At 39.7% G+C, this 22,671-nt stretch overlaps 1 protein-coding gene across 2 annotated transcripts in view; it reads right to left on the bottom strand.

Moving 5' to 3' along the window:
• Window positions 1-22,671, bottom strand: part of C12H12orf56 (chromosome 12 C12orf56 homolog) — a 117,200-nt gene that overhangs the window by 8,168 nt on the left and 86,361 nt on the right. The window contains exons 6-10 of one of the 2 annotated variants that reach the window (XM_016923103.4): window positions 22,342-22,486; window positions 10,730-10,836; window positions 9,422-9,511; window positions 2,445-2,568; window positions 56-130 (exon numbers count right to left, since the gene is read on the bottom strand). In XM_016923103.4, the coding sequence (XP_016778592.1) occupies window positions 56-130; window positions 2,445-2,568; window positions 9,422-9,511; window positions 10,730-10,836; window positions 22,342-22,486 (541 nt within the window). The remainder of the gene's footprint in view (window positions 1-55; window positions 131-2,444; window positions 2,569-9,421; window positions 9,512-10,729; window positions 10,837-22,341; window positions 22,487-22,671) is intronic. The other variant, XM_016923104.4, reaches the window with a different exon arrangement.

Below are 22,671 nucleotides of genomic sequence, written 5' to 3'. Positions count from 1 at the left end.
CATGTAATTTATAGTTACATAAAATATGTAAAAATATAATTTTTAACAATTGTACCTGCTGAAAGACAAGAAGTATCTCATATAAAAGTGCTGTAGCAGTATTTGTATACTCCAGAATAAGCTTCTGTAACTAGAATTTTCAAGAATAATCAATGCAATGTCATAAGCCAAGTCAGAAAACGATAATTTCCCATGGTTCCCTTTAGGTACTTATACAATAAACTTTCTCTTTCTTTTGAGACAAGGTCTCATGCTGCCACCCAGGTGGGAGTACAGTGCTGTGGTCATGGGTCTGTGCAGCCTCAAACTCCTGGGCACAAGCCATTCCTCTCACCTCTGCTTTCTGTGTAGCTGGGACTACAGGTGCAAGCTACCATGCTGGCTAATCTTATTTCTTTAATTTTTTGTAGAGATGAGGTCTCACTATATTGCCCAGGCTGGTCTCAAATTCCTGAGCCCAACCAATCCTTTCACCTCAGTCTCCCCAGTAGCTAGGACTACAGGTATGTGCCACCATGCCCAGGTAATTTTTGATTTTTTATTTTTGTAGAGACAGGGTCTCGCTTGTTGCCCAGGCTGGTATGGAACTCTTGGCCTCAAGCGATTCTCCCACCTCTGCCTCCTGAGTAGCTGGGATTCAGATGCAAGCCATTATCCCTGGCTGGCCCACAGAATACTAAGACAAAAAATTGCATACTTGATTTGCAAAATCAATCAGATCAACAACCCTACTTCCTTTCAAGAATGTAGAAATACACGCCCCTCCCCCCCCGCGAGTTGAGGTGAGAGATTCTCTGGGGAATTTAGGCTTATTCCCAAATTAAACTAAGATTCCTTCTGTGGGATGGATAAATAGAGGGTTTAGAGATACTTCATTCCTCTCAAGAATTCCAAACTCCTCTTTACAATTACTATCCCTTTTCTTCTTTTCTTCATTTATTTACTCAACAAATATGCATCAGACACCATGCTAGGTGTTGGGGACGCAAGGGAGAACAACACAGACATGAGACCTGCCCTCATGGAACATACAATCTGGTTGGGGAACAAACATCAAGCGATCAAATACACAAATGCCTAATTATAAACTGAGACAAGGGCTATGAAAGAAATGTACAGGAAGTTAAGGGAACTCTATAAAGGAGGACTAGTCTCATTTGGTGGTCAAGGAATGCTTCCCTCTGGCCCATATCATTCCTTACCTAGATTATGGCACTAGCTTCTTAATAGCCCTGCCTATCTGAGTCTTGGTTCCACCCCACTCTTTAATCCCTAATCCACCACTGAAAGTGGTATTGGAGACTCTCTATATACAGTCTGTAATTATATATTCATGGATATATTTGAATAATGTCTGTCTCTCCCAGCAGAGTAGAAACTAATGAAGGCAGGGGTCGTGTCTGTTTTGCTTACTGTTTTGACCTTACTGCCTAGCACACTGTTTGCTCATAATAGATGCTCAATAAATATTTACTGACTGTGGCCGGGTGTGGTGGCTCATGCCTGTAATCCTAGCATTTTGGGAGGCCGAGACAGGCAAATCGCTTGAGCTCAGGGATTTGAAATCAACCTGGGTAACATGGCAAGACCCCATCTCTACAAAAAATACAAAAATTAGCCAGGCGTGGTGGCTCATGCCTGTAGTCCTAGCTACTCGGGAGTCTGAAGTGAGAGCATTACTTGAGCCTGGGAGGTCAAGTCTGCACTGAGCCGAGATTGTGCCACTGCACTCCAGCCTGGGCAACAGAGTGAAACCCTTTCTTAAAAAAAAAAAAAAAAAAAATTACTGAGTGAATGACTGAATGAGTTTTCTAAAACATAATTCTGACCATATATTTAAGAACTATCAAATCATGTTTCATCCTTTAAAAAAAAATCTGTTAACCTGGCTCAAAATAAACTAATAATAAGTTGGTTTATTCTCTCAGAAGGTATGCCTTCTAGGCAGTTTGATATTTCTAATGTCTTGGTACAACCTTAGAAAAACAAGTAACTCTTGCTGAGAATTTATACTGTTCATATAGGTAGGAAAATGGTAAAGTATAAGAGTTAACCCTAAAATCTCTAAGACAGTGATTTTTCACCCATTAGACCCCTGCTATGGAATTACATATCCATCATATTTTGTACACAGACAGACATAAACAGATTTATCAAATTTATAAAGAATGCTAATTACTTTCCTTAATATACATACCTTAAGACATATAAAAGGGATATATTAATATTGACTGAATAGTTATTTTTTCCTTTTTCTTGACCCTCTAAATCTCTAAATCTACTTTAGACTGACTAGTTATCTAAGTTTTGAGGTTAATGACAAAAGATCTACTCTTTGGTTTAATTATGTTTCTGTATTCTACGGTGTCATGGTCCACATTAAAAGAAGCCAGGGCCCCTATATATATATATATAATAGTTTACCCCCCAAATTCTCATCTCACCTCAGCGTCAAAAGACATTCTGACTAAAGCTGAATCAGCCACCAACTGGATATCAAACACAGGACAAGATTTTGGAATCTGAGGCTCACTAATTAAAATTACCAAGAGATTAAATAGTGCTCCCCTGGAAAAAAATAAATAAAAGGCAATTAGTGAGCAAAGTGTTGAGAGGAAAAATGGTGAAGCCAAGTTTCAAACACTGGATATAATTATGTTTAAAAGAATGAAGCATTGCAGACCATCCTTGACTGAAGTTTTGGATCCTTGGACACGCAAATGAATATCTAGAGATAAAAAATTTAAATGAAAATATAATTTCTTGGTCTTCTGGCTCAGAGCGAGTGTAGTTCTAGAAGTCCACATAGCTTAGAAAGACTAGAAAATCTGGATTTAAGGGAGATTTGGGTAATTTCAATTATAGCATTATTTTCCAAAGGACTTTTTATGGATTGCTAATTCCAGACAATATTATAGTTAAAATAGATTCTGTGGTCAAAGGAGATAGGGGAAATACTTGGTTAAACCAAGTTCATCAGATGTGTTTACTACAGGACTTCTCAGAGGCTTTATATGCTAATATGCACTGTGTATCTCTGGGACAAAGCAACAGTATGCAGCTCTTCTTTTTTCTTTTTTTAGGTTTGTTTGCTTGGGTTATTTTTGGCACAGGATCTCATGATGTTGCCCGGGCTGGTCTTGAACTCCTGGACTCAAGTGATCCCCTGCCTCAGCCAAGTAGCTGAGATTACAGGCTTGAGCCACCACTTTCAGTTTTTACTTTTTTTAATTGATAATAAAAATTGTATATATTTATGGTATACAACATGATGTTTTGAAATATGTATATACTGTAGAATGTGTACATATTTTATAAATCAAGCGAATTGACATATGCATTACCTCACATGCTTATTTTTATATAGTGAGAACACAAAATCTATTGTCAGCAATTTTCAAGTATACAGGACATTGCTATTAACTATGGTCACCATATTTGTATGATTGATCTCTGGAACTTCTTCCTCCTGTCTAACTGAAGTTTTGTACCCTTTGACCAACATCTCCCAATTCCACCCCACCCCTAAGCCTCTGACAACCACCATTCTACACTCTCTGTTTTTATGAGTTTGGCTTTTTTAGATTCCATATGTAAGTGAGATCATGCATGAACTCAAAAGTCAAACTCGTATTTGTCTTTCTGTGCCTGGCTTATTTCACTTAGCCTAATATCCTCCAGTTTCATCCATGTTGTCACAAATAACAAGACTTCATTTTTATGGCTGAATAATATTCCATTGTGTATATGTACCACATTTTCTTTATCCATTCACCCATTGCTGGACACTAAGTTTGCTTCCTTTTCTTGGTTTTTGTTAATAATGTACAGCATTTCTTTTTTTTAAATATAAAAATTTTTAAACATAAAGATGGGGTCTTGCTTTGTTGCCCAGGCTGGACTTGAACCCCTGGCCTAAAGCAATCTGCCCACTTCAGCCTCTCAAAGTGCTTGGATGACAGGCATGAGCCTCCGCACCCAACTCCACCATTTCGTAAAATGCTTATTTGATCCCAAAAAACCTCAGATATTTTACTTTCCAGTGTGGGGTACTTGTCCATTGATAACTCACTTAAATGTTACATGTGCATCCTGATGAGCTGGGTTAATAACGCTATCTCCTCCTATTGGGTAGTATAACCCCTGTATGGTTGAAAAGCAGCTGAAGGCAGACTGCTAAAAACTCAGTTGCCTAATTGAAGACAATGTCAGAGTAGATTTGAGGGGTAGGAGTAGTAAAATAATTCAAAGATAGTACTATACAAAAGTTCTACATAACCATAAGCATTCCTTTCATAATGGAAAAAAGGAGGGTGAGTATAAATACCCTTGTTTAGTAGGATCTGAGGCTTTCTAATCTTCTTAGAATCATTTAAATCGTCACCATGATTAGAAGCTCATGATTAACCTACACTCTAGTAAAAATACAATGCTCTTCCTTTCTCCAAGTCAAAAAGCAAGTCTAGTTCTTATATTTGGAAAGAAGAATCATGTCAGTTAGTACATTTCTCACAAAAGCAGGATATACCCTACAGGGTATTTAATAATGTTTTATTCAGGCTATTTAAAATGGCCAATCTTACTTTCAGAAGACCCTTTTAAAATCAACAGAACACTCCCTTTAGAAGTGTTTCTTGATATTGTTTGAATTGGCATTCCATTCACTGTTATATTTAATTACAGTCCTTTATTTTCAGTAACAGCTTATTTTCAAAGTATCATACATCCAAAGCAAAGAGAAAGAACTCTCAAATTATGGGTCACTTGCTATGATAACATATGAATTCAACCCTAACAATACTAGGATATGAAAAAATATGGCACATTTCAAGAAAGTTACAGCCAAGTATGTTGAACTAATGAAATCTCCACTCATGAAAATAATAAAGAGGAAAATGCTGAAATGATTAACCGCTTTTTTATTTACCCAAATGGAATTTAATTTGAAATCCACCCCTTCTGCCAATTCAATTTAAAATCCACTAGGACAATAATAGATAGAAGAAATTTTAATCAAAATGGTAGTTCCTGAAAATAGAGATAACTTAGAGGATTGACATCACAGCCTTAAAAACAGTCCCAACAGTTTAATACTTTATTGTTTAGGTTGTTATTATTTCTAATGTATGAATTTTGAATGTACTACAATATCTTTAAAAATACAGACTTTGAAGGCCACATCGATAGTCTCCTAAGTCAGTCCATGTTATTGTGGTGGGCAGAAATCTAAAGTGGCTTCCAAAATTCCCAGCCTGCTGGTACAAACCCTATCAAATTCCTTCCCCTTAAGTATGGGCAATAGCTCTGAATATGTTTGTCTGTCACTCTTGTGATTATGTTACATGAAATGGGAAAGGTGAAGGGATTCTGAGAATATAATAAAGGCCCTAATTGGCTGACTGTTGAGTTAATCAAAAGAAGATTATCCAGAGTAGGCTTGCTCTAATCAGGTGAGCCCCGAAAAAGAGATACTCTCCTGCAAAGAAACAAGCCACCTGAGTCCCACAGCTGTAAGGAAATTTAGTCTGCCAGCAACCACCCAAATGAGCTAGGAAGAGTCCCAAGCCTCAGATGAGACTATGGCCTGGCCAACACCTCAACTGAAACCTCGTGAGACCCTGGGCAAAGGATCCAGTTAAGCTGTGCCCAGATTTCTGATCCACGGACACTGTGAGATAAGAAATACATGTTGTTTTAAGCCACTAAGTTTGTGATAATTTGTTATATGGCAATAGAAAACTAATACAATTTTGGCTGGGCACGGTGGCTCATACTTGTAATCCCAGCACTTTGGGAGGCCAAGGGGGGTGGATCACCTGAGGTCAGGAGTTCAAGACCAGCCTGACTAACATGGTGAAACCCCGTCTCTACTAAAAATACAAAATTAGCAGGGTGTGGTGGTGCATGCCTGTAATCCCAGCTATTCAGGAGGCTGAGGCACAAGAATTGCTTGAACCCAGGGGGCGGAGATTACAGTCAGCCAAGATCGCACCATTGCACTCCAGCCCTGGTGACAGAGCAAAACTCCGTCTCAAAAAAAGAAGAAAGAGCCCGGGTGCGGTGGCTCATGCCTATAATCCTAGCACTTTGGGAGGCCGAGGCGGGTGGATTGCCTGAGGTCAGGAGTTCGAGACCAGTCTGGCCAACATGGTGAAACCGTCTTAACTAAAAACATAAAAAAAATCAGCCGAGCGTGGTGGCACACACCTGTATCCCCAGCTACTTGAGAGGCTGAGGCAGGGGAATTGCTTGAACCATGGAGGTAGAGGTTGCAGTGAGCCAAGATCATGCCATTGCACTCCAGCCTGGGTGACAGAGTGAGACTCCATCTCAAAAAAAATAAAAGAAAAAAGAAAACGAATACAGTTTTATTAGATATTTACTGGGCTACGTAATACTATGGGGCACATGATTTGACCCTAGGGATATAAAAACTGGCTGAGAAAAGTTAATATTACAACCAGACTCTACTATAGCAATGTAATATATGTATTGAAGGACATGAAAAGAATTGGTAATATCAGGAAAGAGGCTTGATATAGGACTGCTGATGTGATCAAACCAAGCTAAAACAAAACAATTAAAGGCAATGCTTTTAAAGAAAAAGAACAAAGAAAACCCCATAAAAACAATACTTTACAACAGAGGTGACTAAGGATGATTTTTTTCAACTTGGAAACAGAAAGGTAGAGACCAAAAGGTGGAGAAAAAGGATAACCAGATTTAGTGATAATTTTAATGTGGGAGAAGACAGAAATATCAAAAATAATGTTGAACCTCCATCTTGGAGATTAGGGAAACGGCAGTACTACCAATCGCATAAAGAAGTATTCAAGCTGGGCGCAGTGGTTCATGCCAGTAATCTCAGCACTTTGGGAGGCCAAGGCGGGAAGATCAGTTAAGTCCAGGAGTTTGAGACCAGCCCCGACAACAAAGTGAGACCTTGTCTCTACAAAAAAATTAAAAAATAAGAACTAGCTTGGCATGGTGTATTTTCTTGTTTGCTGTAAAGCAGAGCTCAGCAAACTATGGCCTGCAGGCCAAATCCAGCCTACAGCCTGTTTCTGTGAATAAAGTTTATCAGAACACAACTGTGTCCATTCGTTCATGTACTGTTTATGGCTGCTTTTGTGCTACAATGGCAGAACTGAGTAGATGCAGCACAGATTGTATGACGTGATAAGCCAAAACTATTTTCTATATGACCTTTTACAGAAATGTTTGCCCACTCCTGCTACACAACATAATATGCCGGCTTGGCACAGTGGCTCATGCCTGTAATCCTAGCACTTTGGGGGTAAGAGGGGGGCAGATCACTTGAGCCCAGGAGTTTGAGACCAGCCTGGACAACATGGAAAAACCCCATCTCTATGAAAAATACAAAAAAATTAGCAGGGCATGATGGCACGTACCTGTGGTCCCAGCTACTGGGGAGGTGAGGATCACCTGAGCCCCAGGGAGGTCGAGGCTGCAGTGAGCTAAGATCGTGTCACTGCACTCCAGCCTGGATGAGAGTGAAACCCTATCTAAAAAAAAAAAAAAAAAGAAAAAAAGCATAGTATGCCCATAGTCCCTGGCACATAGCAAGTGTACTTAAGAAATATTAATTAATGAGGCCGGGCGTGGTGGCTCACACCTGTAATCCCAGCACTTTGGGAGGCCGAAGCAGGCAGATCACCTGAGGTCGGGGTTTGAGACCAGCCTGACCAACATGGTGAAATGCCATCTCTACTAAAAATACAAAATTAGCCGGGCATGGTGGTGCACGCCTGTAATCCCAGCTACTTGGGAGGCTGAGGCAGGAGAACCACTTGAACCTGGGAGGCAGAGAGTGCCATGAGCCAAGATTGTGCCATTGCACTCCAGCCTGGACAACAAGAGTGAATCTCTGTCTCGAAAAAAAAGAAAAAAGAAAGAAAGAAAAATAAATATTAATTAATGAAATTAGGGCCAGGCATGGTGGCTCATGCCTGTAATCCCAGCTACTTGGGAGGCTGAGTCAGGAGAATCACTTGAACCCAGGAAGCAGAGGGTGCAGTGAGCTGAAATCGTGCCATTGCACCCCAGCCTGGGTGACAAGAGCAAAACTCTGTATCAAAAAAATAAAATAAAATAAAAAATCAAGCAGACAGTATGCAAAACTGCAAATCAAAATCAAAAGACAAAGAATGCTACTGTCCCCCCCTATACATTCTTCCATTCTTTCTTTTAATAACAGATGTCCCCATTACCATTCAAAACGAAGTTAGGCACATAGCTGTCCAACTACAGACACATTTCCAGCCTCTCCTGCAGCTAGGTGTGGCCATGTGCCTGAAGTTCTCACCAGGAGAATGTGAGTAGAAGTGTTACATGCCTTGCTTAAAAAGGAAGCTTGTTTGCCCTCTGCTTCTCTCTCTTTTTTTTTTTTTTCTTTTTTAACTGGAATGCCCTCTATTTCTCTTTCTGCTTCCCACAGGGTATAATGAAGTCATCAAGGTCAGCCAGCTTACACTATAAGGACAAAGACAACATGATAGCAGGCAACAGAGTAACAAAGGGGAAAAAACCTAGGTCCCTGGCTCACCTTGTGTTTGAAAGCCTGAATATTTACTCTGAGCTGTTGTGTAAGAAAGATTTCAATTAAGATCTTCTTTGGGCCACATATTTTAGAGTATCTATTTTTTTTTTTTTTTTTTTTTTTTGAGATGGGGTTGCCCAGGCTAGAGTGCAATGGTGTGATCTCAGCTCACTGCAACCTCCACCTCCCAGGTTCAAGCCATTCTCGTGCCTCAGCCTCCCGAGTAGCTGGGATTACAAGCGCGTACCACCATGCCCGGCTAATTTTTGTGTTTTTAGTAGAGACAGGGTTTCACCATGTTGGTCAGGCTGGTCACAAACTCCTGACCTCAGGTGATCCACCCGCCTTGGTTTCCCAAAGTGCTGGGATTACAGGCGTGAGCCACCGTGCCTGGCCTAGAGTGTCTTTATTACAGCAGCTCACCCTAGATATTAATAAACTCTCCAAAGTCATTTACTCTAAGGTCACACGATTATATTGTAAATGAGGCTACTATAACACCTGATTTTGCAGTTTTTCTGTTGTGTGGATATAAGGACACTATGGGAAATTCTGGCGGAGATCCCCCGGCTTTTAATGTATGATGGGTCATTTGGTCTTTTTCAAGTTCACCAGACTAGGACAAAAAAAATTATGCTGAGAAAATCTTTGTACCCTTAATAATCCAGAGAGACAGAGAGAACTCGGCCTGTGCCAATTAACCTGTTCATCATGGAAGGAAGGAGAAAAACAAAAGAGTGAAATATACTTGGAAGGGTGTTGAACAGGGAAGTTGGAGAATTATGTGCTTTGGAAGACACTTAATAAGAATAGTTAATGGGTTGCAACTACAAGGTCCCAATGTCTTCTAAAAGACCTTACTTCTTAGCTGCCAATGTGTTCAGGCGTGATGACTCAGTTTCTGTTTCTCTGAACATCAATACTAGGGTCTGTATAATTTCAATGCATGCCCTAGAAAATAAACGATAAAAGGCAAAGAAATGGCATGATTTCATTAGAAGCTCAGAATTCCACAAAAGTAGTAATTTTTGCTAAAACTGCTTCCAGATATCCATACAGAAAAAAGTACAGGAAATAAATTTTGTACATCAAATTGCTAACATTGGTTAAGTGCCTACTCTGACTGCTACACAGTAAACACTCAAAAACATTTGCTGGTGGGGCGGGGTAGCTAACATATTACTCATGCTGTAATCCCAGCACTTTGGGAGGCCCAGGTGGGCGAATGGCCTGAGCCCAGGAGTTTGAGACCAGGCTGGGCAACATGGCAAAACCCCATCTTTACAAAAATTAGCTGAGTGTGGAGCTCAGGAGGTCAAGGCTGCAGTGAGCCATGATCACACCAATGCACTCCCTCTGAGGGACAGAGTGAGAACTTTTCTAAAAAAAAAAAAGAAAAAAAATTGTTGAATGAATGAATAGCTGGATGTCAGTACTAAATCATTTTATATGTATCTCTTTTCCAAAGTTTTTAGGATAATCAGACACTGCTTTAAAATTATTGTTTAAATTTTTAATATTTTCAGAGAGGTAATATTTGGCTCAAAATGTCAATGGTAAAAAAGAGAATACAGTGAAAGCTGTCTCTCCTCCAGATACCCATTTTTCCCACTTTGAGACAACAAATATTACTAGTTTCTTGTGCATCCTTCCATTAAAATTAGAACAAAATGAGTTCTATTTCTTAAAATCCACAGGAAGAGACCAGGCATGGTGGCTCACATCTGTAATCCCAGCACTTTGGAAGGCTGAGGTGGATGGATCACCTGAGGTCAGGAGTTCGAGACCAGCCTGGCCAATATGGTGAAAACCCGTTTCTACTAAAAATACAAAAATTAGCCAGGTGTGGTGGCGTAAGCTTGTAATCCCAGTTGCTCCAGAAGCTGAAGCATGAGAATTGCTTGAACCCACGAGGCAGAAGTTGCAGTGAGCAAAGATCGTGCCACTGCACTCCAGCCTGGGCAACAGAGCGAGACTCTGTCTCAAGAGAAAATAAATAAATAAATAAAAATAAAAATAAAATCCACAGGAAGAAAAACTTGCAGTGCCATTAATCATTAACCCAGCATATATTTTGTCCAGTGTCTTCCATTTATCTTTAACACCCTAGCAAAAAAAAAAAAAAAAAAAAAAAAAAAAAAAATCGATGATTATCTAGTTAGTACTTACACCAGCTCATCAACCCTTTGGCTTTGATTTTGTAGTGCATTCTTATCCCTAGACTCCGGCAAGTACTCATGAAGTTTGTTTACTAGGAAATAGAAAAGGTCACTGGTCTGTGAAAGCAAGTTGGAAAAAAAGACAGTAATTAAGGTATCTGTTGTTAAAATTCTCTACTCTCATGTACTAAAAATATGAAGAAATAATTTGTTCTTTGATTAGAGAAGTGGATTACAATATCTCCCACTGATACTAGCATAACCCAAACTGGAAACATACTTCTTACTTACAACCAAGAGACCACTGTCCTGGCGACCAGAGCAAGGGCTAGGGGGTGATGTTGGGAGATGCCAGTTAGGCCTGGCTTGACCATTAACCTTGAAGATCATCCAGAAGTAGTTGTGTAATCTCAGGCAACTCATCCAGTCACCTTGAAAAATGGGGCTCCTATAATTTCTGCCTTTCCAAAGTAATCTGGCCTTTGTGAGGATATAATGAATAATGAATAAGCAAGTTCTCATTTTAAAATGTTTATTAACTCAAAAACAAATGTACAGCACTAGGCTAGCTTATGGAAATGGTGCAGAACAATATTGATTCTTCTGGTAATACAGTGGAAATGTAGATTGCCATTTCTGTCAAAATAAACACTGACTTAGAGCTGGGGAACCCATTTTTTAGTGTTCCTGTCCAGTCTCATGAGAAATCAAGCATGAAAATAAGCGCTGGCCCATGAAATTAGGCAAGTTGGCATTAATGAGAAATGTAATGTAATTGCTTTTCTTTTCTATTCCTCTATTGTTCGTTTTTTTCCCCAGGATTTTGGTTTACTAGTGACAATTTAGGCTTTTTGTTTAGAAAGTGTATGTGTCCCCTTATTCAGGTGATATGGCATGAGAAGAGGCTGGGAATGCCAGCTGGGAATGCCAGAGAAAGGAAAAAGAGGAAGAGAAGCAGGATGTTTACCGGATACTCTCAGAAGTGCTTGGGCTTTGAAAGAAGGAAGGACTTGGCCAGACGTGGTGGCTCATGCCTGTCAGCCCAGCACTTTGGGAGGCCGAGGTGGGCAGATCACTTGAGGTCAGGAGTTCGAAATCAGCCTGGCCAACGTGGCAAAACCCCGTCTCTACTAAAAATACAAAAATTAGCTGGGTTTGGTAGCATGCTCCTGTAATCCCTAATCCCAGCTACTTGGGAGGGTGAGGCAGGAGAATCACTTGAACCTGGGAGGTGGAGGTTGCAGTAAGCTGGGATTGCGCCACTGCACTCCAGACTGGGCAAGAGTGAGTGAGACTCCATCAAAAAAAAAAAAAAGAAGAAGAAGAAGAAGTGCTTGGGCTTACCCAGTGCCTGATAAATTAGCATAGTGTGGCAGTTTTACAAACTGACCCTGGAGTTATATTCTTTGAGCTCAAATCCCAGCTCTGCCACTGGGCAGTTGTGTGACATTTGGCAAATTACTTATACTCCCTGTCGCTCAGTTTCTTTGTCTTTCAAATGGGTTAATAATATCACTTCATGGGGTTGATTTAAACGTAAGTTTAAATAAGATAGTATGTATTTATAAAGCTTCAACAGTGCTTAGCACATAACACATAGCACATAACAAGTGTCTAATAAGTATCACTGTTATTATGACCTCCCACCTGCTCACTGATTCATGAATTTTCACTTATAAAATATCATGCATCTACCTGAAACAACATGGAAGAATCTCAAAAATATTATGCCAAAAGAAGCCAAATGCAAAAGAGTACTCAGTGCAGAATTCCATGTAAGTGCAGTGCTAAGAGAGGCAAAATGAATCTACAGTGACAGAAAGCACATCAATAGTTGCACAAGGCCAGGAGTGTGAGAGAACTGTGGCCAAAGGGCACAAGATGACATTCTGGAGTGACAGAGACGCTCTAAATCTTGATTGAAGTAGTGTTAATAGTTACATGAATAGAGACATTTGTCAAGACTCTTCAAACTGTATCTTTAAATATGGGTGCATTTTATTTCATGTAAATTATACTGCAATAATTTCTTCAAAGAAGATAGATGAATGGCCAATAAGCACATGAAAAATGTTCAACATCACTAATCACTAGGGAAATGCAACTCAAAAGTACAATGAGATATTATCCCACACCCATTAGGATAGCTACTATTAAAAAAAAAAAACACAAAATAGCAAGTGTTGGCAAGGACATAGAGGAATCAAAACCCTTATATACTGTTGGTGGGAGTAGAAAATAGCACAGACACTGGAAACCAGTACGGTGGTTCCTCAAAACTTTAAATATAGAATTACCATCTAATCTAGCAATTCCATTTCTGAGTATATACCCAAAAGAATTGAAAGCACCGTCTTAAAGAGATATCTTGCATACCAATGTTCATAGCTGCATTACTCACAACATCTAAAACATGGAAGCAACCCATTGACAGATGAATAGATAAGGAAAATGTGGTATATACATACAATGGAATATTATCCAGCCTTAAAAAAAAGGAAATTGTGATACATGCTACAACATGGATTAAACTTGAGAACATTATGCTAGGTGAAATCTCAGTCACAAAAAGACAAGTACTATATCATTCCAACTATATGAGGTATTTAGAATAGTCAAAATCAGAGACAGAAAGTAGAATGGTGGTTTCCAGGGGCTGTGGGTTGCGGGGGTGGGATGGGGGAAAGAAATGGAAAGTTGTTGCTTAATGGGTAGAGAGTTTCAGTTTTGTAAGATGAAAAGTGTTCTGGAGATGATGGTTTTGATGGCTGATTGTGAATAAACTTGATGCCACTGAAATGTATGCTCAAAAATGATTAAGGAAGTAAATTTTGTGTTATGTATATTTTGCCACAATTTTTAAAAATGAAAAAAAATCATATGAAGAAAAAAAAATTTTTTTTTTTTTTTTTGAGATGGAGTCTTGCTCCGTCGCCCAGGCTGGAGTGCAGTGGCATGATCTTGGCTCACTGCAACCTCCACATCCTGGTTTCAAGCGATTTCCTGTCTGGGATTACAGGTGCATGCCACCATGCCTGGCTAATTTTTGTATTTTTAGTAAAGACGGGGTTTCACCATGCTGGCCAGGCTGGTCTTGAACTCCTGACCTCAGGTGAGCCACTCGCCTTGGCCTCCCAATGTGCTGGGATTATAGGCATGAGCCACCGTGCCAGTGGAAAAAATTTAAACGAGAAAAAGAACATAGAGAACTATTTTATCTACTCATTTATTCATTCACTGAATGCATACTTATTGATTGCCAGCTATGTGGCAGATATGCTAGATAATGAGATAACATGTTGAGCGAAACAGACAGACATGTGTCTGTTCTTCTAAAACTTGGAGTTTAGTCAATCTATGAAAAAGTGTTCTCAGCCTGTGTAATCTCACACCTGTAATTCCAGCACTTTGGGAGGCCGAGGCAGGCAGATCACTTGAGTCCAAGACCAGCCTGGGCAACACGGTGAAACGCCTTTCCTACAAAAAATACAAAAATTAGCCCAGCATGGTAGCATTTGCCTGTAGTCTCAGCTACTTGGGAAGTACTCAGCTACTTGGGAAGTACTCAGCTACTCAGCTACTTGAGCCCAGAGGCGGAGATTGCAGTGAGCCGAGATGGTGCCACTGCACTTCAGCATAGGTGACAGAGTGAGATTCCATCTCAAAAAAAAAAGAAAACCTATTCTCATAATTTAAATTTTACCTTCAAGAAAATTAAAAAATAAAGACCACTTAAAAGAAAAAAGTATGCCTCAATAAAGTTCATTTTAAAAGGGAGGGAGAAAACTATATATAATATATATATTTATATCTATAATATATATCACTCTATATTATAGTGTATCTATAATTTTATATCCATAATATGTACGTTATATATGTGTATAATTTTCCATCCTATTACAGGAACCAAAAATTAGAGATGCCTGTGATGGTTAATTTTAGGTGTAAACTTGGCTAAATTAGGAGTACCTAGAGAACTGGTAAAGCATTATTTCTGTTATGTCTGTGAAGGTATTTCCAGAGGAGACTGGCATGTGAGTTGGAGAACTGAGTGGTTCTGTCTCTCTGGAGAATTCTAATACAGATTTTGGTACCAGAAGTGGAATTGTTGCTATAAGGAATACCTAAAAATGTGGAAGTGACTTTGGAATTGGTTAATGGATAGAGGCTCGAAGAATTTGGAGGAGCAACCTAGAAAAAGCCTAGATTGCAATAATTGGAGGATTAAAGGTGATGCTGGTGGGGGCTCAGAGAAAGAGGACAGCTGTAGGGAAAGTCTGAAACTTCTTAGACATTTCTTAAGTGAAAGAGTGAAAGATTATTCTCCAGCTTTAAGACACTGTTATTTTCCCTGTTGGGTTTTGGACTTACTTGGCCCTTTCCTCTTGCTTATATCTTCCTTTTGGAATGGGGATGTCTATCCTCCACACATCCCACCACTGTATTTTGTAAGTAGATAACCTGTCTTGATTTACAGGCTGACAACTAGAGAGGAATTTGCCTCAGGATGAATCCTGCCTTGAGTGTCACCCATACCTGATTTAGATGACAATTGGTAATTTGGACTTATGAGTTGATGCTGGAATGAATTAAGATCTTTGGAGCTATTGGGATGGAATAAATGTATTTTGTATGTAAAAAAGACATGAATTTTTGGGGCCAAGAGCAGAATGCTGTAGTCTGAATGTGTCCCCCAAAGTTCATGTTTTAGAAACTAATCCCCAATGCAACAGTGTTGAGAGGTGAGACCTTTAAGAGGTTGATTGGGTCATGAGGCTTCTGACCTCATAAATGGATTAATGTCATTATTGTGGGAGTGGGTTTCTGATAAAAAGATGAGTTTGGCCCCCTTCCACCCTTTTTTTTTTGCATGCTCTTTTGCCCTCTGCCTTCTCATGGGATGACACAACAAGAAGACCCTCACAAGATGCCAGCACCTTGATACTGGACTTCCCTGCCTCCAGAGCTGTCAGAAATACATTCATATTCTTATAAATTACCAAGTTTGTGATACTCTGTTATAGCAACACAAAACAGGCTAAGACAATGGCCCTAATCTCTCCACCCCAGTAAGGGTTTCTAAGGGAGCTTCACAGAACGTATGTTTTCCAAGAAATATAGCATAAAGTTGAAAAACCACTGCTTTAGCTTAAGGCTATGATAACGATTTAAATAAAAAAACTTAAAGGATGTTGACTTTTATTAGCCATATATGCTAATTTTGTGAAAACAAATCTGAGGATAGATTTTGGCTGTGGATTAGACAGAAGAACATAAGGCTACTGGGTTTGATGGCATGGTTGGGGATAGGGCCAAGGGGGACTCCACTGAAGTGTAGAGAGACCCCAAATAGAGAGACTACCCATTTTCTTTTTTTTCTTTTTTTATTATACTTTAATTTCTGGGGTACATGTGCAGAATGTGCAGTTTTGTTATACACGTGCCATGGTGGTTTGCTGCACCCATCAACCCGTCAGCTACATTAGGTATTTCTTTTAATGCTATCCCTCCCCTATCCCCACGTCTGCCGACAGGCCCCAGTGTGTGATGTTCCCCTCCCTGTGTCCATGTGTTCTCATTGTTCAACTCCCACTTATGAATGAGAACATGCAGAACATGTTTGGTTTTCTGTTCTTGTGTTAGTTTGCTGAGAATGATGGTTTCCAGCTTCATCCATGTCTCTGCAAAGGACATGAACTCATCTTTTTATGGCTGCATAGTATTCCATGGTGTATATGTGCCACATTTTCTTAATCCAATCTATCACTGATGGACATCTGGGTTGGTTCCAAGTCTTTGCTATTGTGAATAGTGCCGCAATAAACATACATGTGCATGTGTCTTTATAGCAACATGATTTATAATCCTTTGGGTATATACACAGTAATGGGATTGCTGAGTTAAATGGTATTTCTAGTTCTAGGTCCCTGAGGAATCACCACACTGCCTTCCACAATGGTTGAACTAATTTACACTCCCACCAACAGTGTAAAAGCATTCCTTTTTCTCCACATCCTCTCCAGCATCTGTTGTTTCCTGACTTTTTAATGATCAGCATTCTAACTGGCATGAGATGGTATCTCATTGTGGTTTTGATTTGCATTTCTCTAATGACCAGTGATGATGAGCTTTTTTTCATATGTTTGTTGGCTGCATAAATGTCTTCTTTTGAGAAGTGTCTGTTCATATCCTTTGCCCTCTTTTTGATGGGGTTGTTTTTTGCTTGTAAATTTGTTTACGTCCTTTGTAGATTCTGGATATTAGCCCTTTGTCAGATGGATAGATTGCAAAAATTTTCTCTCATTCTGTAGGTTGTCTGTTCACTCTGATGATAGTTTCTTCTGCTGTGCAGAAGCTCTTTAGTTTAATTAGATCCCATTTGTCAATTTTGGCTTTTGTTGCCATTGCTTTTGATGTTTTAGACATGAAGTCTTTGCCCATGCCTATGTCCTGAATGGTATTGCCTAGGTTTTCTTCTAGGACTTTTATGGTTTTAGGTCTTACGTTTAAGTCTTTAATCCACCTTGAGTTAATTTTTGTATAAGGTGTAAGGAAGGGGTCCAGTTTCCGTTTTCTGCATATGGCTAGCCAGTTTTCCCAACACCATTTATTAAATAGGGAATCCTTTCCCCGTTGCTTGTTTGTGTCAGGTTTGTCAAAGATCAGATGGTTGTAGATGTGTGGTGTTATTTCTGAGGGCTCTGTTCTGTTCCATTGGTCTATATGTCTGTTTTGGTACCAGTACCATGCTGTTTTGGTGACTGTAGCCTTGTAGTATAGTTTGAAGTCAGGTAGTGTGATGCCTCCAGCTTTGTTCTTTATGCTTAGGATTGTCTTGGCTATGCAGGCTCTTTTTTGGTTCCATATGAACTTTAAAGTAGTTTTTTCCAATTCTGTGGAGAAAGTCAATAGGTAGCTTGATGGGGATAGCATTGAATGTATAAATTACTTTGGGCAGTTATGGCCATTTTCACGATATTGATTCTTCCTATCCATGAGCATGGAATGTTTTTCCATTTGTTTGTGTCCTCCCTTATTTCCTTGAGCAGTGGTTTGTAGTTCTCCTTGAAGAGGTCCTTCACATTCCTTGTAAGTTGTATTCCTAGGTATTTTATTCTCTTAGTAGCAATTGTGAATGGGAGTTCACTCATGATTTGGCTCTCTGTTTGTCTGTTATTGGTGTATAGGAATGCTTGTGATTTTTGTGCATTGATTTCGTATCCTGAGACTTTGCTGAAGTTGCTTTGATAAGCTTAAGGAGATTTGGGCTGAGACGGTGAGGTTTTCTAAATATACAATCATGTCATCTGTGAACAGAGACAATTTGACTTCCCCTTTTCCTATTTGAATTATTTCCTTCTCCATTCACTTTGGCCTTTCATTTTTGATAACTGAATTAGAAGATCTGTTTTAGCCCAGGTAAGAACATTATATTAAATAATGGCTGCAGTGTTTTCAAGTATAAAACAGATCATGAAAGCTTCATTTTTAGACATTGGATTAGGTTAATATTTCACAAGAGAACAGATTTGCAATTCAATATGAATAGCTTACAGCACCTGGAATATGCATGCATTGTGTTTTGGCCTGAGGGAGAATACAAAGATAAATAAGACATATACTTGTCCTAAAGAAGCTTTTGGCATATTAAGATAAATAAGAAAAATGTGCCAATCACTATAGTAAAAGGGAGGATATCTGTGCTAATTCTCGATGGTAGAAACTGTATCATAATCATGCTATATTTCTAATACCTATCACCAAGCCTCACACAGATTAGGCATGAAACCTGTCTGTTAATTGTTAAAGAGGAAGTGCTATGAAAGATGTCATAGAACTACATTGTTCAACTCGGTAGCTACTGGCCACAAGTGTCTATTTAAATTAATTTAAATTTAATAAAATTAACGTTTTACTTTTTTAGTCACTAGCCACATTCAAGTGCTTAATAGCCACATGTGGCTAGTGTCTGTTGTATTGAACAATGCAGATTATAAAACTTCAAAGAAAGTTGTATGGCATGGAATTGACAGAGAAGATCAAAAGGAGGAAGGTACTAAAGTTCCCCATTCGGCATGACAGGAAAGGCAGAAAATGGCATTTGAGCTGAGCCTTGATGAATGGGTATGATTTTTAACAAGAGAAATTAGAAGAAGAGTATTCTAGAGAAAGCAAACAGCAGGGAGAAAGGAGAGCTAAGGAGAACAAGTGTCCAAGTTATCCTACATGGCTTGATCTTGTAGAAGACAGAGGTGAGAGAGAAGATGAAGTGGCGGGTCAGGTCTGTGGGTCCTAACCTTACTCTCTTTCTCTCCATTCTTTTTTTGTTTCACAGCCTAGGCCACAGGTATCCGGCCTGTTTTTAAACTGAAGATGCTTAAATGACCTCCAGACTAACACTGGTGCTGATCCCATTAGGAATACACATCAACATCCTTCTTAATCTAACCCTTAAATGGTACTTCAGTTCTCCTACCTAGACATGCACTTTAAATCCAGTCCCTGATTGTGTCCAGTGTATCTGGGTGGACTTCCCCTTTGAGCACTGTCCTAAGTCCTTTCCCAGTCCTCTCCTAACTGATGGCTTTACTCTTGACAATCTTTATGTCCTCACACTCCATAAAACCCTGTTCCCACATCCTAAACAAGCAGATCTTCCTGGTGCCAAATGTTTGTGCAGACATCCAGTTGTAATTCACCCACATGCTAAAAATCCTGATATTTCATTTTTGCTCACTCTTATGTAGAGATCACTCTCACCTTTGGGCACTGTGCCTTTTCCATGAGCATCTACATCTGGATTCATTTTCCCAGTGCCCACCTTATCCAGATGGTAGGTAGCCTGATATGGTCTGGTTCTGTGTTCCCACCCAAATCTCATCTTAAATTGTAATCCCCACTGTCGAGGGAGGGTCCTGGTGGGAGGTGACTGGATCATGCATGCTGTTTTCACGATGGTGAGGGAGTCCTCATGAGATCTGATGGTTTAAAAGTGGCAGTTTCCCCTGCACATTATCTCTCTCTCTCCTGTTGCCATGTAAGACATGCCTTGCTTCCCCTTCGGCTTCTGTCATGATTGTAAGTTTCCTGAGGCCTCCCAGCCATGTGGAACTGTAAGTCTGTGGCAGGCCAGGTCTTCATAACAGCTGAACAGACAGGCCTCCATAACAACTGTTCCTGTACTGACTGAGTGGTTATGTTAAATATTAAAAGCTGATAGAGCCAGTGTCCTTACACAAAGGCTGGGATGTAACAAAAACCCACCAAGAGTTTTGCCTAGGCCTTTCCTGGGCCTTGAAGCATGACAAGATAATGAAGGAATTCTTAACAGGACCTGTTTAGAATTAAACAAGTTTTACTGGGGGTCTGAAGAAACTCCCCAGGACGCCACAAACAAGTTTATTGGCGGTCTGAAGGAACTCCCCAAAGCTCCATGATTTAGCAGGAGGCAAGATAAGGGTAATCACCCCAGGACCTGAACCCATTTAGATTGAGTAAATTTACTGAGGCCCCAGAGGAAGGTCTTCAGGACCTTCCTTAGGTCCTGATCTAATCTTAGTTATAGATTAAAAGAAGTTAATCACTTATGTCTTTAGATGAATGCACTTACATGTAGACATATAGCTTAGAAGGCATGTAAGCTCTGGAAAACTTTGTAATTTTGAATTGGTCTGGCAATAATTTCCAGGCCTTTCCCTTCTTTCCCAGTTCATCTGTATCTCGTTATTGGGCCAAAGAATAAGCAGCCCGACCCTTGGTTTGGTCCAGGAACAAGTCAACTAAACCTTCTTTCTTTATAAATTACCCAGTCTCAGGTAGCATTTTTACAGTAGTGTGAGAATGGACTAATACACAGCCCTTTCCTGATAGCCCCAGCCTACTGAAATAAAGGCCATACCTGTCCAAATTTGAAATCTGTGATTAGTGGAGAGCCTTAAATGCCGAAGCCAAAGTCTTTACTAGCAAGGAAAGTCACAAGAAACTTTTGAACAAGCAATCCCGTACAATCAGGGTTGTAGATTAAATTGATACTGTGTGTGGGATGGACTGGAGAGGTTTATTTGGGAAGAAGATAATCCTAATTTATTTACCCTTTCCACATGAATTCCATTTCATCTTCATAATCAACTTGGTTGGTCATATTTTCCACAATCTTCTAAAGTTCTAGAGTCAAAACTTGGATGGTGTATTCCTCACAGGATCTATCCAGTACCAACCATTTTAGACTACGCAGCACTACATCATCCTTACCTGAGTCTCAATGTCTCAGTGTTGTGGGACATTTGGCATATTATTCTCTACAGCTAATCTGCCTTCACTGTACTGATTTGCTTGGAACTGTTCTAGCTTTCCAATATTGCAGGAATTTCCTTAGTCCCAGGAAAACTGGAATAGTTGGTCACCCTAATCTGGGCAAACCAAAATGGTTGGTCACCCTACATATCAAGGACCTAGAAGCTAATAAATAGCCAGGACTGTCTTGTATGGTTGGGAGTTCACATGCTTTACAATTGCTCAGTAAAATGATGGCAGCTACTTATGTGACCAATGGCCAGAATTAGGATAAAATATATAGCAATCAACATGAACACAGCCCTAGGCAGGGCTCACCCTCTCACGGAGGCCTCATTAGCACCACACCAGGTCACTCACCTGGGCTTCTTAACACTTTCACCTGAACATGAAAATAAGGTGTCTGTAATTTACTGAGTGAGAATGAGGTTGCCTTGCCTCCCCAGGACTCACATTTTTAAAAATACCAGTCTTATACTCAAAAATACTTTTTTAAATTATATTCTTACAGTAGGGGAAACTGCACAATAAAACATCTTGAAATCAGCCATGTACAGTGGCTCATGCCCGTAATCACAGCACTTTAGGAAGCCAAGGCAGGAGGATCACTTGAGCCCAGGAGTTTGAGACCAGACTGGGCAACAGAGTGAGACCCTGTCTCTATTTAAAAAATAAACAAACAGGCAGGGCGCGGTGGTTCACACCTGTAACTCCAGCATTTTGGGAGGCCAAGACGGGTGGATCACCTGAGGTCAGGAGTTCAAGACCAACCTGGCCAACATGGTGAAACCCCATCTCTACTAAGAATACAAAAAATTAGCTGGGCGTGGCAGTGGGCGCCTGTAATCCCAGCTACTTGGGAGGCTGAGGTAAGAGAATGGCTTATACCTGGGAGGCAGAGGTTGCAGTGAGCTGAGATCGTGCCATTGCAGTCCAGCTTGGGCGACAAGAGCAAGACTGTCTCAAAAAAATAAAAAATAAACAAAAACTTCTTAAAATCTACTTTCCCATCTCACTGTCTATATATCTTGTATGCCAAAAATGTTCCTCCTAACATCTCTCCGTTGGCTCTGCCAACCCAATGCATGGCAGCTACTTTTTGCTACCACTCCCCTCTCTTCCCATCTCCCCTCCACACACACATATACATTACTGATTACATCACAAAGTATCCACCATTAAGACATGACTACATTAAATTTTATCAACATTTAAAAATACAGCATCAGAATACAAGACAACTCTTATTTATATTTTAATGTATGTTTGTATTTGGTAAACAGGAAACACAAACTTTAAAGATTAAAAATAAAACAAAACACTTACCTTCCAGAAAAGCCTTTTCAGAATGAAGTTTTTCTGGGCTGCTACTTTAAGTTCCATAAGTAAAGAAAGTATCCTCCTCAAAGAATTGTCTTTAAGAAAAAGTTCAGATTTAAGTTGACTGAAGTGCTTAATTTTCTCCTCAGACCTACAGAAACAGAAGAAAATTTTCCACTTAAAAAAATGGTAAGACATAGCAGTTTAGGAATATCAATGATTACTGGAAGGTTTGTTAAACTTTGTTAGTAATGGGATTTTAATATAGTTTTATTCTCCTAGCCTTAATACTCATCAGTAGTGAAACTTGCTCCCCACAAATTGAACTGTTTATTA

The sequence above is a fragment of the Pan troglodytes genome, chromosome 10 (genome assembly GCF_028858775.2).
Source record: "Pan troglodytes isolate AG18354 chromosome 10, NHGRI_mPanTro3-v2.0_pri, whole genome shotgun sequence".
In the NCBI taxonomy this organism is placed as follows: Eukaryota; Metazoa; Chordata; class Mammalia; order Primates; family Hominidae; genus Pan; species Pan troglodytes.
Note: the sequence above shows the minus strand (reverse complement) of the source record. Positions and strands in the feature narration are given on the sequence as shown.